We start from the raw sequence: 24,330 nt of genomic DNA, 5'->3' as shown, positions 1-24,330 counted from the left end.
GCTTCAGTGCCAAGATGGTGGAGAGTAGGTTCATCTTGCCTGTTCTTTTCCTCCCCAGTTATGGCACAACTCTGACACATAATAGAGATTTACTTAATATCTTTGGAGTGAAAAAATTAAATAAGTAGAAAGGTAAATTTCTGGAAAAACTTTTCCATTGGAGAGTTCAGATAGAGCTCTGTACCTTCACTTGTGGGGAACTCAAAAATACTCTTAAGCTCCTGTTTCTGGTCTTGTCCAGCTCTTAGTTTCTCAGCATCATCTTCCAGCTCAGGCCCTGGAAGTCTATTACTCTCCTGTTTTCTTTCTCTTTTCTGCTGGATGAATCAACAGTAGAGGCCTGCCTGAAAACGGCCTTCTCAGGGTGATGACTAAATGCTACTGTGTTGCATGCAGGAGCTGTTGGTCACCAAGGATGCAGGCTTCCTGTTTGTTACAGTGTTCAGGCTGCATCTAGATAGGTTTCGGAAGCATTCGTTTTCTACTGGAGATTTGAAAGGGAAATCATTTTGCAAAGTTCCAGGCAGTGGCTTTTAAACAAGCTGAATAATTAATCTTAAGTGTTTTTAGTTTATGAAATTCTAGAGGGAAGAGGTTTCAGAACACATTTAAACCAGGTCAATGATTGCCCCACAAAAGAGATTCTTATCCTAAAAAAATCTTTAAACAAGGATATATATATATATAAGAACAACTATTGCAACAGTGTTTGTGAGAGACTTTTTCCATGAATTGGGAAATAGCTGGTTATTGTGGTATTGTCAACACACTGGAACAGTTAAAACAAAAATTAGTTGGTTTCATCATTGAGTTGTTTTGCTAGTTCAACAGCTACTAAGTGCTTACCTTGTGCCAGGTACTCTGGTGCTGGGATCACAGAGACCGAAGAGACACATCCCTGACCCCATGGAACTTCTGACTGATCTGACAGGAAGGAAGATCTCATTCATTCACTCAGTGAACATTTTTTAGCATCTACTTTGTGCCAGACAGTGATTTAGTTCCTAGAAATATAGCAGTGAAGGAAACAGACAAAATCCCTAGTTTCACAGAGCTTGTGTTACTTCTCAAAGGAGAAATCTATATTGCTAATAAAAAGAAAAAGGTTCTAGAATAGTATAATTTTATTCTTTTACTGTAAAGTATTCCAGAATCATATTCTAAATACGTTTATTTCAGAGGGATAAATAGTCAAAAGAGTTTCACTTTTTCCTTTTATGTGTTTCTATAACTGTTTGAATCATTTTCTCCATTTTTTTGTAATAAAAAAATTTGATTTAAGTATGATAGCAATGTTTTACTGTCCACTTTCCTTCTCATAGAAAGAAATGAGGACTTTGGATAAGCTCAGGTCACAGCCAGCGGTAGTGTGTAGCATCACTCTAGACGTGTCAAGAGTGGTTCCAGCAGGGATTGGGAGACTGGTTTTCAGGGTAGGATCAACTCTGTATCAGTGATTTATAATGAGGAAGATGGCAGAAAGATAACAAACTATCAAGGAACCCCAAAATGGTCTGGGTGATGACAAGTGTTAACTTGATTAACAACAACATAAAAAGACTAAATGTGTAGTTTTTCTCTTAGGAGTGCCTTAGAAGTTTTTCTCCTAGATCTCTGCCATAGACACCCACAGGGCCCGAAGAGGCTCCCTGATCTTTTAGGATCTTGCCATGTTTTATCTGCCAATCACTTTTAGTGTTATAATTCCCAAGGCAGAAATTCCAAGTGGTTTGACTTGTCATTCATTTATTTGGGAACATCCCCTCATGTTTATTTCCATTTAAATTTAATTTTCACATAAGTTTGAATTTTTTTTTAACTGAATAAAAATTAATTTTGTCTCCAGATTTCTACTGAGAAAGTCTTTCCAGAGGTAAGTAGAGATGCCCTAGTATTAGTCGCTCAGTCGTGTCCGACTTTTTGTGACCCCATGGACTGTAGCCTGCCAGGCTCCTCTGTCCATGGGATTCTCTAGGCAAAAATACGGGAATGGGCCGCCATTTTCTCCTGCAGGGGACCTTCCCAACTGTACATAAAGGACACTTCATTAATGTGCATTAGAGGATATGAGAAGGAAATGGCAACCCACTCCAGTGTTCTTGTCTGGAGAACCCCAGGGACGGGGGAGCCTGTTGGGCTGCTGTCTATGGGGTCGCACAGAGTTGGACACGACTGAAGCAACTTAGCAGCAGCAGCAGAGGATACCCCAGGTTAACCTATTATAGAAAACTGTCTTTTGAGCCTTTAAATTCTATACCAATTTTAAGCCTCTGGTTGGCCGATTGCTTCTTTCTTTATTTAGGTTTTAAGGTGAACGACCTGGGGCTATTTGCTTCCATCAACCTGATTGCGAATCTAAAGGCACAATTGAAATGTCTATTTTTCATGCTATCCTCAGAAGAGATTGCTGCAGATCTATTCTATGATTCTCATTCTTTTCAGCTTACAATACATATAGCTTATTTTTTGCAACCTATGTCTTATAATAAAGCAATGCTGAAAAATTAAATAAAGTTCAGTTGCCATATAGGTTGGATGCCCTAGATCTGTAATTTTAAAGATTTTCATCATTCTTTTCTGGAACTCAGCTGGAAAGAGGGGAAAAGGAGAGAGACAGCTGGGACACTTGGTTGGAGAGTTCTCAACCTTAAGGAGAGCTCAGATTTTAACCAGTTTTCAGTGGAAAAGCTATGCAGTAGAGAATGCATCAGAAATGTGACTTTCAAGATTCTAGATCCTCTACATCTTTTTTTCAGTTGTATTGCCTATAATTATAAAGGTCACTCATTTACATAGTAGCAATTTTCTTTTTTTTTTTTTAATCACTTCACTGCATTTTTTTTTTCTTTACAATATTGTATTGGTTCTGCCACACATCAACATGAATCTGCCACAGGTGTATGTGTGTTCCCCATCCTGAACCCCCCTCCCACCTCCCTCCCCATACCATCCCTCCAGGTCATCCCAGTGCACCAGCCCCAAGCCTCCTGTGTCAAACCTGGACTGGCAATTCATTTCTTAAATGATATTATACATATTTCAGTGTCATTCCCCCAAATCGTCCCACCATCTCCCTCTTAAAAATTGCAACATATGGAGGCTGAACAACACGCTGATGAATAACCAACAAATCACAGAAGAAATTAAAAAAATAAATCAAAATATGCATAGAAACGAATGAAAATGAAAACACAACAACCCAAAACCTGTGAGATACTGTAAAACTGTGCTAAGGGGAAGGTTCATAGCAATACAGGCATACCTCAAGAAACAAGAAAAAAGTCAAATTAATAACCTAACTCTACACCTAAAACAACTAGAAAAGAAAGAAATGAATAACCCCAGGGTTAGTAGAAGGAAAGAAATCTTAAAAATTAGGGCAGAAATAAATGCAAAAGAAACAAAAGAGACCATAGCAAAAATCAACAAAGTCAAAAGCTGGTTCTTTGAAAGGATACATAAACTTGACAAACTATTAGCCAGACGCATCAAGAAACAAAGGGAGAAAAATCAACTCAATAAAATTAGAAATGGAAATGGAGAGATCACAACAGACAACACAGAAATACAAAGGATCATAAGAGACTACTATCAGCAACTATATGCCAATAAAATGGACAGCTTGGAAGAAATGGACAAATTCTTAGAAAAGTACAACTTTCCAAAACTGAGCCAGGAAGAAATAGAAAATCTTAACAGATCCATCACAAGCACGGAAATTGAAACTGTAATCAGAAATCTTCCAGCAAACAAATGTCCAGGGCCAGATGGCTTCACAGCTGAATTCTACCAAAAATTTAGAGAAGAGCTAACACCTATCCTACTCAAACTCTTCCAGAAAATTGCAGAGGAAGGTAAACTTGCAAACTCATTCTATGAGGCCACCATCACCCTAATATCAAAACCTGACAAAGATGCAAAAACAAAAACAAAAACAAAAACACTCTACAGGCCAATATCACCGATGAACATAGATGCAAAACTCCTTAACAAAATTCTAGTAATCAGAATCCAACAACACATTAAAAAGATCATACACCATGACCAAGTGGGCTTTATCCCTGGGATGCAAAGATGCTTCAATAGTAGCAGTTTTCTTTCGTAAATTCTTAGTCAAGCTCCTTCTTCTTATGGTGTAACTCTTTTTCCAGAGAAAGTAGTGATCTTTAAAAAACAATTATTTAAACTATGAAGGTGTGATTATGGTGGTAGAATGTCTGTTTAAATACCCACGTTATTTTTAATATACTTGTTTTGTGGTTGGGTCACCTTTGGAAAATATTTTGTTACAGCTTTATAGTCTATACTTAACAACATGCCTTATGACTATCTGACATGTCGTCCTTTGTAATTTCTACATTTCATGCCTTTTAAACCTACTTCATGTAAAATAAAAGTATTTTACACTCCAGTGCAGTGTTTAAATTTATCTTCGTTTGGCCAGTTCTGAAATAACCATGTATCTATGTATCTATATCAAATCTGTTTTTAATTTTGTTATCCACTTTTACCTGTCATTCCTACTCATTTGTATGCTGAGTTCTTTTTTTGTGTGTGTGCATAAGAAGGCTTAATATATTTAAGAAAATTGAAATGATACAGAATTTAGTTTTTGATCAGTAGTGAAATTGACTTAGAAAATCAATAGCAAAAAGAGAGTTTAGTTCTTGTTCTGAATACTTTTAAGTAAAAAGTAACACCTGTATAAATATAGGTGAAGGTTGTTATACTAATAATATTAATTTTTGATTCATTTTTTTAATCTCAAAGTTCACGATGAGATCTTAGCAAAAACCTCTTGACCTTAGTGTTGGTTTAGTCTGAGGGTTGAAGCAAGGAGCCCATGAGGGAGCAAGGAGCAAGTGAAGGGGCTTTGACAACTTCTAGCTGCCCAGGCTTCAGTGAAGTCCTTGGAGAGGTGGCAGCTTTCCTCTTCTCGGAGCAAGCCTCCTACTCCAGCAAAAATTCCTGATACCTAAGCAGCAGCCAGGCAGCTTCTAATCACCAAGGGAGAAGGGAGTTTTCTGAATTGATGGAATTTCAGGTGGGAGCTAAGGAATATGATATTTAGTAATCCTAGCTGCCTTGTTTCAAGCAAATGTGTTTACAAGGAGCTGTAGGTAGGTGAGTTACTTTACAGTAAGTACTTTGAGACTCCAAGTAAGAATCTCTAAGCAGAAGATACATCTTGTTAGAGTGCTTGTTTCCCTCATTGTTGTTTTTTTTAGGTTTTTATTTTGAAATAATTTGAGATTTGCAGAAAAATTGCAATGATAGTGTAGAGTTCCTGTATTCAGCAGATTTTTGTTTTTTTGGTTAACAGCTTACATAACCATGGTAGCATTTGTCAAAACTAAGAAATTAAGACAGATGCATAATATTAACTAAACGATGAATTTTGCTTGGATTCCTACTCTGATTTTTAAAATTTTAAATTAAGTACTTTCTGAAAAATAATTAAAAGTGGAAATCCCTATTCCCTGTCCTCTTCATAAAAAATTTCCCCAGTCCCACTCCCCAGGGACAGTCCTAGGTCAGCACTGTCTAGTAGAAATGCAGTGTTTTTGTTTTTCTTTATATTGTTTTTCTTCACTGTAAGTCTTCACAGTTCAGTGAGTATTTTCCATTTAGAGGACATCTCCATTCTGACTAGTCACTTTTTAATTGCTCAATAGCCACATGTGGCTAGTGGCTCTAGAGTTAGCAAAGTTCTGGGCTATTCTCTTATTTTCTCTCTCTCTCTTTCACTCATACACACACACGGTAACCTAATTTTTTCCACTACATACAGTAGCTCATCATTCCCTGTGAGAATGGGACTACCACCTTTACTTAGACAGCTATGTAGTATTAACTATAACAAATGTACTTAATCTATTAAATCACTTCCCCACACATAGATATTTAGTTGTTTTTTTTTTCCCATTTCAAATATACAAAAACCTATGTGCATTTGGATACTTCCAATATTTATGATTGTGGACATGGAATTGTTGTGTCAAAGGATATGATTGTATTTGAAGTATCATGACAGTAAAACAATAGTATATTTTTAAAGAAATATACCATTCAGTGTATTACTAAATGTATATTTTTTCTCAAGGCAGTCATTTTAGAAAGCAATTTATTTCAATAGTGTTCCTTTCACTTGATATAATTCATTTTTGATTTTTGATGTTTGGAGTTTTAAAATTTTAAAATGTGGACATTCTTTAGCAACATAGCAGGTTAATAAACAGGGTTCTGATGTCAGTGTGGTAAGTCCCAATGCTCACTACAAATGCAGTGCCTTGACAAAACTTTTGACAAAGCTCAGCATACATTTTGAATAACTTCTATTAGCACAGGAATTCAACTGGTGCCCAAGTCTTGCAGTGCGCTTAGTTTGGAAGAGTACTGAGTCCTTCAGAAGATTCCCTTAACCTTATCTGATGAAAGCCAAGTGCTATCATGTTTTTTTTTTTTTCTGATCCAGTCATCTTCCCTCAAATGGATGCAGAGGAAATGACTTACAATCATGTGACAATGCAGCAAGGCACATAGCTAGAAGTGAAAGTTTTCATCCCCAAACAAATCTCTGATGTCAGTGTTTTTAAGTAGAAAACATTGTTTTGGTTTTGGGGACGAAGGAAAAGGACCCATCATCTCATAATTTGGGGAGATGTTCTGTTTTACACTAAGCAGTGCCCTCTAGCTGTGTGAACAGGAGCTCACTTAGCTCACATTCCATTTTCTGACATCCTCTCACTCACAGCTTCAAATCCTGGAACATCAATGGACATGGTATTATATGTGAGAGAGGTATATAAATTATATTGGGGCACAGTATAAGTCAACTCCTTCATTTTAAATTGAAGTACAGTTGATTTACAGTATTATGTTAGTTTTAGGTTTATAGCAAAGTGATTCACATGTGTGTGTATGTGGATGTATTTCAGATTATTTTCCATTATAGTTTATTGCAAGATAATGAATATAGTTCCCTATAGTGTGAAATGTAAGTCACTGAGTCTTGTCTGTCTCTTTGCAGCTCCATGGACTGTGGCCTAACAGGCTCTTCTGTCCATGGGAAGAATACTGAAAGTGGGTAGCCATTCCCTTCTCCAGGGAATCTTCCCAAAGCAGGGATCTGCCCTGGCTCTCTTGCTTGCAGGCAAATTCTTTACCATCTGAGTCACCAGTTTCCTACACTATACAGTAAATCTTTGTTGCTTGTCTATTTTATGTATAGTAGTGTGTATCTGTTAACTGTTTACTCCTACTTTATCTCCCACCTTCGCCTTTGGTAACCATAAGCTTGTTTCCTATGATGACTTCATTCATACTGAAAGTGGTGGCTTGTTTTCCTAAACTTTCAAAGGTGGAGATTGTGGGTTTGCTTTATCTACTTAAAATGTTGCATTGCTTAGTATGGGATGCTTGATGAATATTTGGTGAAATAAATGGGAATTCGCTGGCAGTCCACTGGTTAGGACTCTGCACTTAGATTGCAGAGGCTGTGGGTTTATATCCCTGGTTGAGGAACTAAGATCCCACAAGCTGAGTGTTGTGAACAATAACAACAAAAAACATTGGTGAAATAATATTTGTTGAGGAAGAGGAACAGTGGAATAGGGGTAGGTGAACCTGGCTTTCACTTCTGCATTGGTCCCGAGTGACTTCTGTGGGTCCTCTCGCCTATTTCTTTCTGGTCCTCAGTTTATTCACATACAAATCAAGAGGTTTGGCCCCAGGTAGTTAAAGTTCCTTTTTGTATAAAGAGTCTCAAAATTCATATGACCCTTCAGGCCCCAAATCTGACCCTAAATCAAGACCTATCCTGAATCTTTTTAAAACAGCCTACATCAAAAAGAATACAATTCCTGGAATAAAACTGCCTAAGGAGGTGAGAGACCTGTACTTGGAAAACTACGGAAGATAATACAGATGGAAAGTTATACCATGTTCTTGGGTTGGAACGATTAATATTGTTAAAATGACCATACTACCCAAGGCAATTTATAGACTCAATACAATCCCTACAAAAATACCAATGGTATCTTTCAAAGAACTAGGAACAATTTTAAATTTATGTGGAAATACAAAAGACCCCAGAAGGCCAAAACAATATTGAGAAAGAGAACAGAGGTGGAGAAATCCCACTTCCCAACTTCAGACAATATTACAAAGCTACGGTAATCAAAACATTACAGTACTGGCTCAATAGACACACAGATCAATGGAAGAGGATGGAGAATTCAGAATCATATACTTTTGGTCAATTAATCAATGACAAAGAGGCAAGAATAGACAATGGAGAAAAGACAGTCTTCAAAAAGCAGTGCTGGGAAAAGTGGACAGCTACGGGTAGAAGAGTGAAATTAGAACATCTTTAATATAAAATACAAAAATAAAATGGGTTAAAGACATATATAGACCGGAAACCATAGAACTGCCAGAGGAAAACATGGGCAGAGCACTTTTTGGTATAAAAAGTAGCAGTGTTCCTGGTCAAGAACCATGACCACCTGGACCAGCTCAGTGGCAACTGAGGCAGCAAGACAGTCTTCGAGAACTTCCTGATGTGGCTTCTGGCTGTCAATGGCATGCTACAGAAGTTCGTGGATGCCCTCTTCCAAACCATCTTCAGCATGCACTGGGGCTCAGCCCTGCTGCTGGCCACCGAGTACATGTTTGATTTCCTGGACGAGCAGGCCAATCGGTACCAGGTACATGATGCAGATATGCATCACACCTGGAATAAAAACTGTCTGCTCCTGTGCTCCTGGTTGAACATGATTAAGAACCAATAGGTCCTATTCAACATCTACAAGAGGAGCAGCACTGACGCCTGGCTTTCAGTGGTGGCCTAGGCCTTCATGGACTCCTGCTCCACATCTGAACACAAGCTGGGCAAGGACTTGCCCTCCAAGAAACTGCTCTACATCAAGGATATCCTTAACTACAAGAGCTAGGTGGAGATTTACTATGCCTACATCACCAAGATGGCCTGCCATCAGCTACCAGGACACAAGTGCATATTTCATGTTGGACCTGAATCAATTCAATAGCATGAGTGTCCTGCATGAGATCTACTCTTACATCACCAAGTACAAGGGCAAGACCCCAACACAGCCCTGGAGAAGGATAAGCAGACCTGGTGGCAGCTGCTTTGGAGCAAGCTGGAGTGAGTAGTACACACCGAACCCCTAAGTAGCTGAGTCATTGACCTATGATCATCTGACCAGGGGGACTTGAGTGAATTTGGGGCTGGCCCTTATCTAGCAGCCAGAGCTGGGAGATCTGTAGAAGAGGCCTGGTCCCAACTGTGCCAGGTGCCCTGTGCTGGGGGCCATGTGTCCAGTCCTGGTCCCCTTGACACTAACCTTCCCCTTGGAGCCTGCCAGGGTCCCAGTTCTTAATTGGTGTGGATGAGACAATGCCTGAAGCACCCTTCGTGCCCAGAATTGCTTGCCATGGGGTTGGGGAACCCAGGTGTGACCAGGGTTCTTCTTGGGACAATAAGGTGACTGCTAAGGCCCTGGAGGTGAGGCTGGACCCTCTGGAAGGGAGAGACCAGGTTGCCAAGGACTATGCCCAGGGGCTGGGAGGGTTCAGCTGTGCCTGGCTTCCTGGGCAGAGTCTGAGGATGGGGCCTGGCTGGTGGCCCAGGTGGGGAGAGTGAATGCCCAGGGCTTGGTCATGATGAGCTAAAGTCTGTCTGGGCCATCACCCTCCACCTATGTTTCAGCACCCCTATGCTCACCACTACACATCCACAACCACCATCCTCTTGATTCACCACATGCTGTCCATGGCTGAGGTTGGAGTGACACATCGACCTCACCCAGAGAGAGGCCCTGGGTCCATCCTGTGGAGGGGTTGCAGGATGGCTCCACCCAGGGCCCAAGTGACTTCCTGCTCTATCCTCTGGGCTGTGCCTCTGGGAGCTATTGGGGCCTGGGGCTCCTGGTCATGAGTGTAAGTTTATCTCATTTATTCTCCCTCACCATGCCCACCATCCCCCACACCCTGCCTCAGGCTGAGCTCTCAGCTGTAGAGGTCTAGGAATAGTCATGACCACACACCTCCCCACTCCCTGACCCACCACCAACCTTTCAGAGGCTTCAGTCTGGCTCCCCAACAGCATGCTGGCCCCTTGCAGCAAGGGGACATCTGGGGGCCATTGTTCATTTTTAGGAACAATGGACTCCTGCTTACTTTGTTCAGGCACCTGGCAGCGTCGAGGTCTCAGGTCACACCCAATGGCCTGGTTGGTAGCAGGATGTAGTGACCAGAGGGTTGGAAGTTGGGTTTTCCCATGTTGCAGTCAGCCAGCAAGAGAATACATGTTGAGTTATAAAACCTGCACATTAAAAAAAAAAAAAAAAGTAGCTATGTTTTCTGGCATCTGCTCATTTTAAAGCAAGAGAAATAAAAACAAAAATAAATGGGAACTAATTAAACTTAAAAGCTTTTGCACAACAAAGGAAAACATCACAAAACAAAAAGGCAACATAATGAAAGGTAGAAGTTATTTGCAAATGATATGACTAATAAAAGGCTAATATCCAAAATATACAAATAGTTCATACAACTCAATGTCAAAAAAACAACCATGTTACAAGATGGACAGAAGACCTGGGTAGACATTTTTCCAAAGGGGTCATGCAGATGGCCAACAGGCACATGTTTGACATTGCTTCTCTTCAGGGAAATGCAAATGAAAACGTCAAAACCACGATGAGGTATCACCTCACAGCTGTCAGAATGGCCTTCATAAAAAAAAACACAAAACCAAATGTTGGCAAGGGTATGGAGAAAAGAGAACCCTTGTACACTGTTGGTGGGAATTTGATTTAGTGCAGCCTTAGTGGAAAACAGTATGGAGGTTCATAAGAAAACTAAGAATGGGACTATGGTATGACTCAGCAATTCACCTCGTGGTTATATATAGCCTCCGAAAAAAAGCAATAATTCAAAAAGATATATGCACCCCAATATTCATAGAAGCCTTATTTACAGTTGCCAAGATAGGAAAGCAACCTAATTGTCCATAAACAGGAATGAATAAAGAAGTTACATTGTGTATATATACATACACAATATTGCCATTTGCAATAGCTTGGGTGGATCTGGAGGGTATTATGCTTAGTGAAATAAGTCGGAGAAAGCCAAATACTGTATTACTGAAATCACTGAAATGGAATCTAAAAGATAAAACAGACTAGTCAATATAATTGATGAGGAAATAGACTCACAAATATAGAGAACAAGCTAGTGATTACCGTGGGAGAGGGAATGGGGGAAAGGAAACAATGGTAGGGGGTTAAAAGGTATTAACCACTAGGTATAAAATAAGCTACAAGGATATACTGCACAACACATATTGTACAACAGCCAAACTTTATAATAGCTGTAAATGGAGCATAACCTTAAAAATTGTGAATCACTACATTATACCCCTGTAACTTCTATAATATTGTACATCCACTCTACTTCAATTAAAAAATAAAAGCAGCCTAACAGAGAGCAAATTCTATTCCAGCTCACTAAAATCTCCTGGTAATCTATTTAGGTACTGGATCAAATCCAGCAAAAAGACTGGCAGACTAGAGAACTTTAAAGAGACACAGATGTATAGAACAGTCTTTTGGACTCTGTGGGAGAGGGAGAGGGTGGGATGATTTGGGAGAATGTCATTGAAACATGTATAATATCATATAAGAAATGAATCACTAGTTCAGGTTTGATGCAGGATACAAAATGCTTGGGGCTGGTGCACTGGGATGACCCAGAGGGATGGTACGGGGAGGGAGGTTGAAGGGGGGTTCAGGATGGGGAACACGTGTACACCGTGGTGGATTCATGTTGATGTATGGCAAAACCAATATTGTAAAGTAATTAGCCTTCAATTAAAATAAATAAATTTAAATTAAAAAAATAATAAAAATACTTCCCAACATTCTCTGGAAAGGTGTGGCAAAGAGATAAGGACTAGAATTCCATCTTTATCCATAAAGAGAAAAGAGAATCAGTGACAGACCACCAGAGAAGCTGGAAAACTACCTCCTAACTCACCTGTAAGTACAATCCTCTGGAAAGCACTGTACTTCTCTTCAGCTCAGCAAAGGGATGTACTGACTCTAAGTCACACAGCTTTTGTTTGTTTTTTTGGTCCCCCTGCATGGCTTGTGGGATTTCCCAATCACTGATTGAATTGAAGTACATCAATGGATGTACTTACATCCACCTGTAAGTACAATCTTGTCTTATGCTGAAGAGAAAACTGGAACTTTGCTGCTTGAACTTTCTCAGTAAAATATGGAATCTTAATACAATGATGAATGAACCAATAGAAATTGGGTCATTTATATAAAATGGATTTGTATCTCTTGAGAGAGGAATCTTCATTTAAATAGAATCATGGACTTACACATTGGAATTGTTTAAGCTTTTCCTGGGTAACCTCAGTGAGGGAAAGAGGGGAAAAGAAACCTGAGCAGAATTGTGTGGTACCTACTTCCCTGGTGGCTCAGATGATAAAGCATCTGTCTATACTGCGGGAGACCTGGGTTCAGTCCCTGGGTTGGAAGATCCCCCGGAGAAGGAAATGGTAATCTACTCCAGTACTATTCTGGGAAATCCCATGGACAGAGGAGCCTGGTAGGCTACAGTTCATGGGGTTGCAAAGAGTCAGACAGGACTGAGAGACTTCACTTTCACTTTTGTAGGAATACTCATTGAGGCTCACTTGAAAGCTGTGTGGGAAATTCAGTGGTAGGAGTCAGAGCTTCCACTGCAGAGGGCATGGATTCTATCTGTGATTGGGAAATGAAAATCCCACAAGGCATGCAAGGGGAACAAACAAACAAAAGCTGTGTGACTTAGAGTCAATACATCCCTTTGCTGAGTCTCTCCTTATCTGTCAGACGGGTGTTATATAGTATCAAGGAAATGAGAATAGGAGTATGTGTATCTCAGTGAACAATTATGTTCATCAATGTCTGTGGTTTGTAAAGTTAAAATATTTGTAAAATGTAAAGGAGGAGCCTGATATTTGCTTCTGACTTTTGCAGGTTTGATAGTTTTCTTGTATGTGTTAGAAAGTTGATCTTGCAAAGATTAGCAAGTACAAGTTTTGGCTTGGACTTTTGTTAGGCTTGGGATAGAAGGAAGGGTGTGGCTAGCTTGGGAAGTCTCTTCTGGGCAGCTTTTATAGTTTCAACTTTGGTCTTAGGAAATGCCTGAATGCTTTAAGATGGGGAATATAATTGATGGGATTATTTAAATACTGGAGAAGATTTAAGAAATAGCTATCCTCTGACCACCTGATCTGCCTCTTGAGAAATTTGTATGCAGGTCAGGAAGCAACAGTTAGAACTGGACATGGAACAACACACTGGTTCCAAATACGAAAAGGAGTACATCAAGGCTGTATATTGTCACCCTGTTTATTTAACTTATATGCAGAGTACATCATGAGAAACGCTGGACTGGAAGAAACACAAGCTGAAATCAAGGTTGCTGGGAGAAATATCAATAACCTCAGATATGCAGATGACACCACCTTTATGGCAGAAAGTGAAGAGGAACTAAAAAGCTTCTTGATGAAGGTGAAAGTGGAGAGTGAAAAAGTTGGCTTAAAGCTCAACATTCAGAAAATGAAGATCATGGCATCCGGTCCCATCACTTCATGGGAAATAGATGGGGAAACTGTGGAAACAGTGTCAGACTTTATTTTTCTGGGCTCCAAAATCACTGCAGATGGTGACTGCAGCCATGGAATTAAAAGACACTTACTCCTTGGAAGGAAAGTTATGACCAAGCTAGATAGCATATTCAAAAGCAGAGACATTACCTTGCCATCAAAAGTTCGTCTAGTCCAGGCTATGGTTTTTCCTGTGGTCACGTATGGATGTGAGAGTTGGACTGTGAAGAAGGCTGAGTGCCGAAGAATTGATGCTTTTGAACTATGGTGTTGGAGAAGACTCTTGAGAGTCCCTTGGACTGCAAGGAGATCCAACCAGTCCATTCTGAAGATCAGCCCTGGGATTTCTTTGGAAGGAATGATGCTAAAGCTGAAACTCCAGTACTTTGGCCACCTCATGCGAAGAGTTGACTCATTGGAAAAGACTCTGATGCTGGGAGGGATTGGGGGCAAGAGGAGAAGGGGACAACAGAGGATGAGATGGCTGGATGGCATCACTGACTCGATGGACATGAGTCTGAGTGAACTCCGGGAGTTGATGATGGACAGGGAGGCCTGGCATGCTGAGATTCATGGGGTCGCAAACGACTGAGCGACTGATCTGATCTGATCTATCTGATGTGGGTTCTTCCTCATAGTTGGCAATTGCAGATAGCTGGAGAGCATTGGCCTCCTGGGCTTTGCTTTCATGACCCCTTGCTTTCCAGAGGCACCTCCTGGGCTGATCTTGCTTTCATGACCCCTGGGTTTCCAGTGGCTCCTCAGCATTTCCAAGTGGTCATGTTTGAATCCCTTGTCCATTTGCTCTTGAAGATGTGCTATCCCCAGTCATGTCTCAGTAGAATCCCTTAATTGGACAGTGGATTCTGTCCCTCTATTGCTCCATGCATTTTTTCCTTGCCCAAATCAATTCTTCCACTCAGGCATCTCCAGATCATACAAACATGCTGTTATTTTTATCATCTTTCTCTTAACCCTACTTCCAAACTCCCCCTTCTTTTTATTTTTTGTCACAAAATTCCTTGAAAGAGTTCCCTGACTTCAATTTTTAATTCTCTTTTGATTTTCCCTTTCCTTGTAAACCCTTTTCTTGAGATGTAACATAGATTAGGAAAGTGAACAGTCATTCAACTATTCTTTACTGAAACTGCTTTTATTAAGGTCATTAATGATCTGCAGGTTGCTCTGTCCTATAGGCAAATCTCATTCCTTGCCTTTGCGGCATTTGATTCATGATCATTGCCTCTTTGTTAATGCATTTGTTTCACTTGGCTGCAGTAGGATCCCATTTACTTTTACCTTTCCTCCTGCTTCATTGGCTTGTTTCCATGTATGATGATGTGTCTTCCACCTCCTACTTTGCACAAGGCCCCAAGACCTACTCTCTAAGCCAAGGACATCCCCTGAGCATCAACTCTGGTTCATGGCTTTAAAATCCCATTTCTAGGCTGATGTCTCTCAGATAAGTATTTTCAGTCCAAATCCCCTCTCCTGAACAGTTTTTACTTGGGTGTCTGAGAAATCTGAAACTCAACATGTCTGAAGTCCACAATATTTCCTCCCAAACTGTTACACACAGCTACCACTGTCTCAGATGGTGGCACCTCCAGTCTTTCCAGTTCCTCAGGCCACATTTCTTGGAGTCATCTTTGGGCTGTTGCTCCACACTCTGCAAGAAGTCCTGCTGGTCCTGTGTTAAAACAACCAGGGCCTGAGCTGCTTTCCCTCCTCTCTTCTGTTAAAGACATATAATCATACCTCTTGGTTTTATGGACGGGTTGATTTTTAGAAAATAGTTCAGGGCACAGCATGTGTGAAGGCCCAGCAACAGGAGGGAGCTTGTGTTCAAGTAGGTTGAGGAAGCTCTAAGACTTGGGCCTCCTCCAACCAAGGCCTTCTTCAGACTGAAGCACCTCCAGATAGAAATATTGCAGTAGCTTCCTGACAGGTCCTCATGCTTCTCACCATAGTGGCCCCTGCATTCCTTCTCAAAGGTGAGTCTGATCCTCTCATTCTCTGTGCCTGCACTGGGGCTTCATTTCCTGTGGAGTAAGCAGCTGGAAAGTCATGTTTGCTGCCTGAACTTTATCCCTCAACTGGGATGTATCTTCAAGGGGTCACAAAGTTGATTCTAGAGTAGCAACTGTCGAATAGCTCAAATTGAAAGAATCCATTGTTCTGTTTGGGAGCCTTGAGGACATAGTGAGGGCTCCCGTGGGAGACAGCTTGTCCGAAAATTCAGTCCTATGGAATTGTACACTTACTGCACATCACAGAGCCTTGGTTCTATGTCCCTGTTTTGGCTTTTACTCATCATTTCTCCCACTTAAAACACCCTTTGCCTATTTCCCATTCTCCAGTTGTGAAGCTCATATGTCACATTTTGAAAAGACTTCCCCCCATCCAAAATCCCAGCCCCTCAGTCAATGAACAGTCTCTCTCTGTGCCTTTGTGCTTTCATACTTTATTCAGTCAATACCTATCAGATCCCTAACAAGTTTTCAGGGATAGAGAATGAAAGGGGGAGGCCTACCTTGAAGGTGTTTATTTATAGTCTATGTCGAGTGCCATCCAACACAGTAGCCATGTTTGGCTATTTAAACTTATATATCAGTCAGTTCAGTTCAGTTTAGTCACTCAGTCGTGTCTTACTCTTTGTGACCCCATGAATTGCAGCACACCAGGCCTCCCAGTCCATCACCAACTCCCGGAGTTCACTCAAACTCATGTCCATTGAGTCGGTGATGCCATATAGCCATCTCATCTTCTGTTGTCCCCTTCTCCTCCTGCCCCCAATCTCTCCCAGCATCACAGTCTTTTCCAATGAGTCAACTCTTCGCATGAGGTGGCCAAAGTATCAGAGATTCAGCTTCAGCATCAGTCCTTCAGTGAATATTCAGGGTCGATTTCCTTTAGGTTTGACTGGTTTGATCTTCCTGCAGTCCAGGGGACTCTCCAGAGTCTTCTCCAGCACTGCAATTTGAAAGCATCAGTTCTTCAGTGTTCAGCCTTCTTTATGGTCCAACTCTCACATGACTACTGGAAAAACCACAGCTTTGACTCTATGGACCTTTGGCAGCAAAGGGATGTTTCTGCTTTTTAATACATTGTCTAGGTTGGTCAAAGCTTTTCTTCCAAAGAGCAAGTGTCTTTTAATTTCATGGCTGCAGTCACTGTCCACAATGATTTTGGTACTCAAGAAAAGAAAATCTACCACTGCTTCCACTTTGCCCCCTTCTATTTGCCATAAAATGATGGGACTGGATGCCACGATCTTCGGTTCAGTCTCTTAGTTGTATTTGACTCCTTGCAACCCCATGGACTGCATCATACCAGGCTTCCCTGTCCATTACCAATTCCCAAAGCTTGCTCAAATGCATGTCCATTGAGTCTGTGATTCCATCCAACCATCTCATCATCTTTTGTCCCCTTCTCCTCCAGTCCTCAATCTTTCCCATCATCAGTCTTTTCTGTTGAGTCAGTTCTTTACATCAGGTGGCCAAAGTATTGGAGCTTCAGCTTCAGCATGAGTCCCTTGATTGAATATTCAGGACTGAATATTCATTCCTTTAGGATGGACTGGTTGGATCTCCTTGAAGTTCAAGGGACTCTCAAGTGTCTTCTCCAACACTACAGCTCAGAAGCATCAATTCTTCATCACTCAACTTTCTTTATGGCCCAAGTCTCACATCCATACTTGACTACTGGAAAAACCATAGCTTTGACTAGATGGTCCTTTGTTGGCAAAGTAATGTCTCTTTTTTTTAATATGTTGTCTAGGTTGGTTATAGCTTTTCTTCCAAGGAACCAGTGTCTTATAATTTCATGGCTGCAGTCACCATCTGCAGTGATCTTGGAGCCTAAGAAAATAAAGTCTGTCACTGTTTCCATTGTTTCCCCAACTATTTGCCATGAAGTGATTGGACTGGATGCCATGATCTTCATTTTTTGAACATTCAGTTTTAAGCCAGCTTTTTCACTCTTCTCTTTCACTTTCATCAAGAGGTTCTTTAGTTTCTCTTTGCTTTCTGCCATAAGGGTGGTGTCATCTGCATATCTGAGGTTATTGATATTTCTCCCAGCAATCTTGATTCCAGCTTATGCTTCATCCGGCCCAGGATTTCACATGATGTACTCTGCATGCAAGTAAATTAAGCAGGGTGACAATATACAGCCTTGATGTACTTTGAGTTTTTATAAATAGTATTTCAGGTTTGCCAATCTATGGGATGCTAATGTAAAAGACAGTATGTAATGCTTGCTTCTTAGTTTTCACTAGAGATTAAGGTTTTTGAAAGTTGATAATTCAGGACTTCTCTGGTGGTTCAGTGATTAAGACTCTGTGGTTTCAATGCAGGGGCCTGGGTTTGATCCCTGGTCAGGGAACTAGACCCCATGTGCCCCAACTAAGAGTTTGCCTGCTGGAACTAAAGATCCTGCATGCCCCAATGAAGACCCAGTGCAGTCAAATAAATAAATATTTTTAAAAATTTGATAATTCCAATATAGTATACTAACATATATATATGGAATTTAGAAAGATGGTAACAATAACCCTGTATATGAGACAGCAACAGAGACACTGATGTATAGAACAGTCTTTTGGACTCTGTGGGAGAGGGAGAAGGTGGGATGATTTGGGAGAATGGCATTGAAACATGTATAATATCATATATGAAATGAGTCACCAGTCCAGGTTCGATGCACGATACTGGATGCTTGGGGCTATTGCACTGGGATGACCCAGGGGGATGGTACGGGGAGGGAAGAGGGAGGAGGGTTCAGGATGGGGAACACATGTATACCTGTGGTGGATTCATGTTGATATATGGCAAAACCAATACAGTATTGTAAAGTTAAAAATAAAATAAAATTAAAAAAAATTTGATAATTCTAAGTAGTTAGACTATAAAGTTACTATGGAAAATATATTTGTATGCAAGTAAGAAGAAGATATAAGAAATAAAATTAAGATATAAGAAATAAAAATGTATTTTTCCTTAATGGAAAAAGAAAATAATTTTGTTCCGATGCAAGTTATTTCTACATATGAAAGAAAAGTGAAAGTATGAAAGTGAAGTAGCTCAGTCGTGTCCAACTCTTTGCGACCCCATGGACTGTAGCCTACTAGGCTCCTCTCTCCAAGGGATTCTCCAGGCAAGAATACTGGAGTGGGTTGCCATTTCCTTCTCCATGGGAGCTTCCCAACCCAGGGATCGAACCTGGGTCTCCCGCATTGCGGGCAGACACTTTAACCTCTGAGCCACCAGGGAAACCCTAAATATGAAAGAAGAGATAGATTATTATAAGTATAGAAAACTGTAGGTTTGAGAGGAAAAAATATCTTTAGAAAGGATTTTATGTTTGGGCAGAACTAAGGTTAGAATTAATTTAATTGGGCAAATGAATTTCAATATTGAAGTAAAATGGTACAAAACCTGATTTTTGTTTCTCTGTATTAAGAGGGGAGAGTTTTCTTAAGAATACTGATCTACTTTTGTAACAGATTGTTGATTTTTTTTGTATTTTATGTAATTTTTTATAACTTTCTGTATTTGCCTTTGAAATATTTTATTGTTTCTTGGTTAAATGAATAAGTATTGTTTCAGTGACCTGTGATGCCACCTGACCAAGTGTTTTTTTAAAGCCTTTTGATATTTTTGGCAAACTTGCCAGAGATCAAATTCTACTTGAAGTTTATTTGACCTTTAGCTTACTTTGAGATTTTCCAAAAGGTCCTGAAACACCTAAGGGAATCATTTTCTCTCTTTATCAAAGATAAAAATGTTAAACTAACTAGGCTTATATCATATGTTAAACTGCATGGGAAGCATTTCAAAGTGATGGTGATAAACTTCCTTAGGCTATATCGTTTTAGATACTCTAGAAATTATTGGAATTCCTAAGAATCTGGTATGTCATAGTAAAATGTTATCAGTCTTAATTCTGATTATCTTAAAATGTTCTGTCACAGCAGTAAAGAAGTTTCTTTGTCAATTGCATCAGAATCGGATCTTTAACCATGTCTTTAAAAATCTTTGTTGTTCATAGACAGTTATTGTTTGATATTGATGCCTTTGCAAAAATGCTTCATTTTCAATAAGTTTCACAGAAAGGATTTTTGACAAATGCAGGCGTTTAAAAGCTTTATAGAACTGTTAACAAAAGATCAAGGATTAGCTACATAGGAATGAGTGAACTGATGAACATGGTTATAGATTTTATGGTTTTTCTGGTCTGAAATATTACTGCTTTTTAATCTGTTTTCCAGATATAAGGAAACCTTTCCCCTTAAACTAATTATGACTTACAGCAATTTGGTTAGTGATACCTTTGTAAGCAAAACTGAAACATGTATCTTTTGTTTCTACCTGATCCCTCCAAAATTGTAAACCCTTAGGTTGCTAGCAGACTTAAGTAAATAAGAAAGTCCATTTCCTGAGAGTTGCAGGAATCTGAAGACACCTCGGAACACTGAGAAGAGAGACATTAATCCAGATCTTTAGGTATCACAGGTGGAATCTGTTGGCATGCCCTTGGGATGACTTTTCTCGCTTTGAGAAAGAAGCCTTTTAAAAATTCAATCTGAGATTCTTTATAAAAAGGTCTACCTAAACCAATTTTTAAAAGGATTGTATGTTCAGTTACACTTATATGAGTAATCAGGCCAAGTTTACTGAAAGCAGACTTATTTTTGCAAACAAATTACTCTTAATTTGACTATATTAATAGAAGTCAGCATAATTTTAGAGAGAAAAATTACATATATGGATATTAAATTCTAGTATTGTTAATGTAGGTCTGTATTTACTGCTCAAGACTCACTTCTGAGATAGACCCCTGTTGTTAAGTTATATTATTGTAAAGTTTAATTGAATTATTAAAAGGACACTATGTTTGTTTCTGAAGCTTATTTCTGTATATTTGATGCCCCATGACCTATAACCAGAAGGTTATGCATTTTGGAAAGGCATAATTTAAAGAATTGTCTCCAACCTACATCAAAGGACACTTGTCAGATAATCTTGATTAGCTCGTGCACAGAACAAACAAAAGAAATTTACTTTTGGATTTGTATTTTCCACTTAGAAAGAGTTCTTGCACTGGAGCCCTTAGCCTCACCTTAAAACAAAGTTCAAACAGAGGAGAAACTACACTCCCACCAAGACAAAGAGAAGACAACATCAGAAGTGGACAGCTATCCCTAGATTCTCGATGTGACCTGTATGATTAGTTATACTACTTTCAGCATAATAGTTACATTAGATAATAATGTCATATTATATAATTATAATTATAGAAATATGGATATAATTATATATTATAATTATTTTGATAATTTCTTGGACTTTTTCATAAATCCATGTTTTTCTATCATGGGATAAATCTTACATGGAGTTTAAAAATTAATCCAATTGTTAGGCATATGATCAGTTACCTACATCTAGTACTTCTGGGTTACCTTGGTAGATTTCTCCTCTCCACAGGTCTAATTGGATGACCCTTAGGAAATTTATTCCAGAAGAAAGCTATAGTTCTGTTTGAGCAACTATTGATATTATTAGATTGGACTCCCTCACTTGGCCAATTAATGGTGATTTCTCTGCCCATGGCTATAGTATAAATATTCTTTTAAAGTTACTCAAGCTCAATAATAAACAAAATTTCAGTCAGAAAATATAACTTCCTGATTATTAGGAGGGACCCTCCTTCAGTCACAGGGTGGATTTATATGACTCCCACCAGATTATTTAAATCATTTAAGTTTAAAAGCTCCCTTACATTGGGAACAGTTAAACTAAGGATTATCAGCCTAATAACACTAGGGAATTAGGCTGGATGCCTTGTGAACAATACAAGTATTTCATTACCTTTAAGATAGTGATTGGTACAGGTAAGTTTGAGTCAGATAAGCTGGAATATATTGGATCACACCTAATTGAAACTCTTGGCCTAAATATTTACTTATGACCCTATTAATGCTACATGCTATGTCACTTGCATTTGCCCTATTTTACAAGATTGTGATTTCTTGCATTACTAAATGTGTGACTAAGCCTCTGATAAAAATGATGACTAGGCAACTTGAACATATATATTTATTTAAGAGCTGTACATGTATATATTTATTTATGAACTCAAGATTGTAATAGTGTAGCTCTACATATGGGAAGAAGCAACATAGGGTATTTCACTTGGACTAAAACAGATTTGAAAGACATGTGGTCCAAGACTTTTGGCTACTATTAGCAGTGCCTAGGACATGGAACAACAGACTGGTTCCAAATAGGAAAAGGAGTACATCAAGGCTGTATATTGTCACCCTGCTTATTTAACTTATATGCAGAGTACATCATGAGAAACGCTGGACTGGAAGAAGCACAAGCTGGAATCAGGATTGCCGGGAGAAATTTCAATAACCTCAGACATGCAGATGACACCACTCTTATGGCAGAAAGTGAAGAGGAACTAAAAAGCCTCTTGATGAAAGTGAAAGAGGAGAGTGAAAAAGTTGGCTTAAAGCTCAACATTCAGAAAATGAAGATCATGGCATCCAGTTTCATCACTTTATGGGAAATAGATGGGGAAACAGTGGAAACAGTGTCAGGCTTTTTTTGGCTCCAAAATCACTGCAGATGGTGACTGCAGGCATGAAATTAAAAGACGCTTACACCTTGGAAGGAAAGTTATGACCAACCTAGATAATGTATTGAAAAGCAGAGATATTACTTTTCCAACAAAAGTCCATCTAGTCAAGGCTATGGTTTTTCCAGTGGTCATGTATGGATGTGAGAGTTGGACTGTGAAGAAAGATGAGCGCCGAAGAATTGATGCTTTTGAACTGTGGTGTTGAAGACTCTTGAGAGTCCCTTAGACTGCAAGGAGATCCAACCAGTCCATTCTGAAGGAGATCAGCCCTGGGATTTCTTTGGAAGGAATGATGCTAAAGCTGAAACTCCAGTACTTTGGCCACCTTATGCGAAGAGTTGACTCATTGGAAAAGACTCTGATGCTGGGAAGGATTGGGGGCAGGAGGAGAAGAGGAGACAGAGGATGAGATGGCTGGATGGCATCACCGAGTCGATGGACGTGAGTTTGAGTGAACTCTGGGAGTTAATGATGGACAGGGAGGCCTGGCGTGCTGCGATTCATGGGGTTGCAAAGAGTTGGACACGACTCAGCAACTGAACTGAACTGAGTCCAGTAAGAGCACACTGAAGATCATCAAAATACTGGCCTGACTGAGAAAAAGGTATTCTCTGCAGTATGGAATAAAGTGGCCATGAACTGCCTCCTAAATCGTGATTGAATTTGTAACCATGAGGGGGCACTGCCAGCTAAGGAGTGTCCCTTGCTATTTGTTCTGTAAGAATTCAGTCGCTAGCCACTATAGTCACTTCTACTCAATATACCCTGAAAGGAATTCAGTGCAGTGATCCAAATGAAGTACTCTGTGCTCTGGGAAAACTGATAAAACAAGCCTTCAGGTAGATGTTTACAGGAGAAAATTTTATGAATCTAAGTTTCATCTTCTTGTACTTAGAAAAACGCTAAAGGCATTAATTGAGCTATTTGTTTCTTGTACCTAGTGGCAAACTTCTTCTGAGATATTTGATTGTACTTCTCCAAAATCACATTTAAGCTTATCTCTCCAACCCTCTTGGGTGTGGTTCATCAGAGCTATCTGAGAGGCAGTCTCCTGAGCCATAAGTAAAACTCACAACTCTTAGTTCTTAGTTCAGTGAACATTTGATAATTTGACTAAGGTTGGGGACTAGCCATTCTGACCACAAAGGAAGAAGTACCTTCTTCTCACCAGAAAGCCAGGTGACTCATCTTCAAGGCTAAGGATAAGTGTACCTTTGCCATGGGAATTCTGGCCTTTGCTCTGGCTTTCCCTGCTAAGCCTTCCTCTCATTTCCTTCGTGTTTGCTCCCTCATCTCCTCTGTCAGCACCTAGAGTCAGTTTGGACTCTAGGTGTAGGAAAGGAGCTGGGTAAGTAGGCACTGTTTCAGAGGACCGCTTTGCCTGTCTGTTGGAAGGGGCAGAGCTCTCAGTCACCTGGAGCAGACAGACAGCGGAAGCATTTGCAAGTGTGCTCCTGCTTCTTGCAGGCAGGCTTATGTGATTCACCCTGTAAGGGTGAAAGGAGAAGTTGCAATCTGAGAATTAAGACTTGTTCTGATGCCATCTGATTGAGGGCCACACCAAGCAGTCTGCTTTCTCTTTCCTTCAGGCCAATAGCATCATGCATCCTTGGGTAGCCATCCTGGGCCTCCTACTCCTGCCAGGTAAGTGAATAGGTGGATTGTGCTTTGGAACCCCAAGGATGTAGGGGGTGTGTGGGCATGGTAGAGGGGGGCTTTGTCAAAGGTAATGGGATCAAGCTCAAGTTCTAAGAATTAAAAAATCTATGGGTAGGTGAATAAGGCATGCTGTAGTACAGTACATCTTAAGCTGCCATTTGTGTTTAAATTAAAAAAAAAATAGTAGGTATATGGATGTGTATGCATGAACTACTCAAGTGTATGTAAGAGAGTAACCGTGGATGAGGGTGGGAAGAAGAAATGGGGATGGGTGGGAAGGAGACAAGTCCTTTATTGTGCCATTTTGTACTTTTTGATTTTTTTAACCATGT

At 39.9% G+C, this 24,330-nt stretch overlaps 1 protein-coding gene and 1 pseudogene across 5 annotated transcripts in view; both read left to right on the top strand.

Annotated features, from left to right (window-relative positions):
- Nucleotides 1-14: 14 nt before the first annotated feature.
- On the top strand, nt 15-9,170 carry LOC129631793 (plexin-A1-like; annotated as a pseudogene).
- Nucleotides 9,171-12,016: 2,846 nt separating this feature from the next.
- LOC129636757 (mucin-2-like) overlaps nt 12,017-24,330 on the top strand; it is a 35,821-nt gene continuing 23,507 nt past the window's right edge. For 2 of the 5 annotated variants that reach the window (XM_055560377.1, XM_055560372.1), the window contains exons 1-2: nt 22,760-22,780; nt 23,929-23,983. In XM_055560377.1, the coding sequence (XP_055416352.1) occupies nt 22,775-22,780; nt 23,929-23,983 (61 nt within the window). In that variant the 5' untranslated portion in view covers nt 22,760-22,774. Of the gene's footprint in view, nt 12,063-22,759; nt 22,781-23,366; nt 23,519-23,542; nt 23,688-23,928; nt 23,984-24,330 lie in introns of those variants that run through there. The other 3 variants (XM_055560406.1, XM_055560386.1, XM_055560397.1) reach the window with 3 other exon arrangements.

The sequence above is a fragment of the Bubalus kerabau genome, chromosome 1 (genome assembly GCF_029407905.1).
Source record: "Bubalus kerabau isolate K-KA32 ecotype Philippines breed swamp buffalo chromosome 1, PCC_UOA_SB_1v2, whole genome shotgun sequence".
NCBI lineage: Eukaryota > Metazoa > Chordata > Mammalia > Artiodactyla > Bovidae > Bubalus > Bubalus kerabau.
Note: the sequence above shows the minus strand (reverse complement) of the source record. Positions and strands in the feature narration are given on the sequence as shown.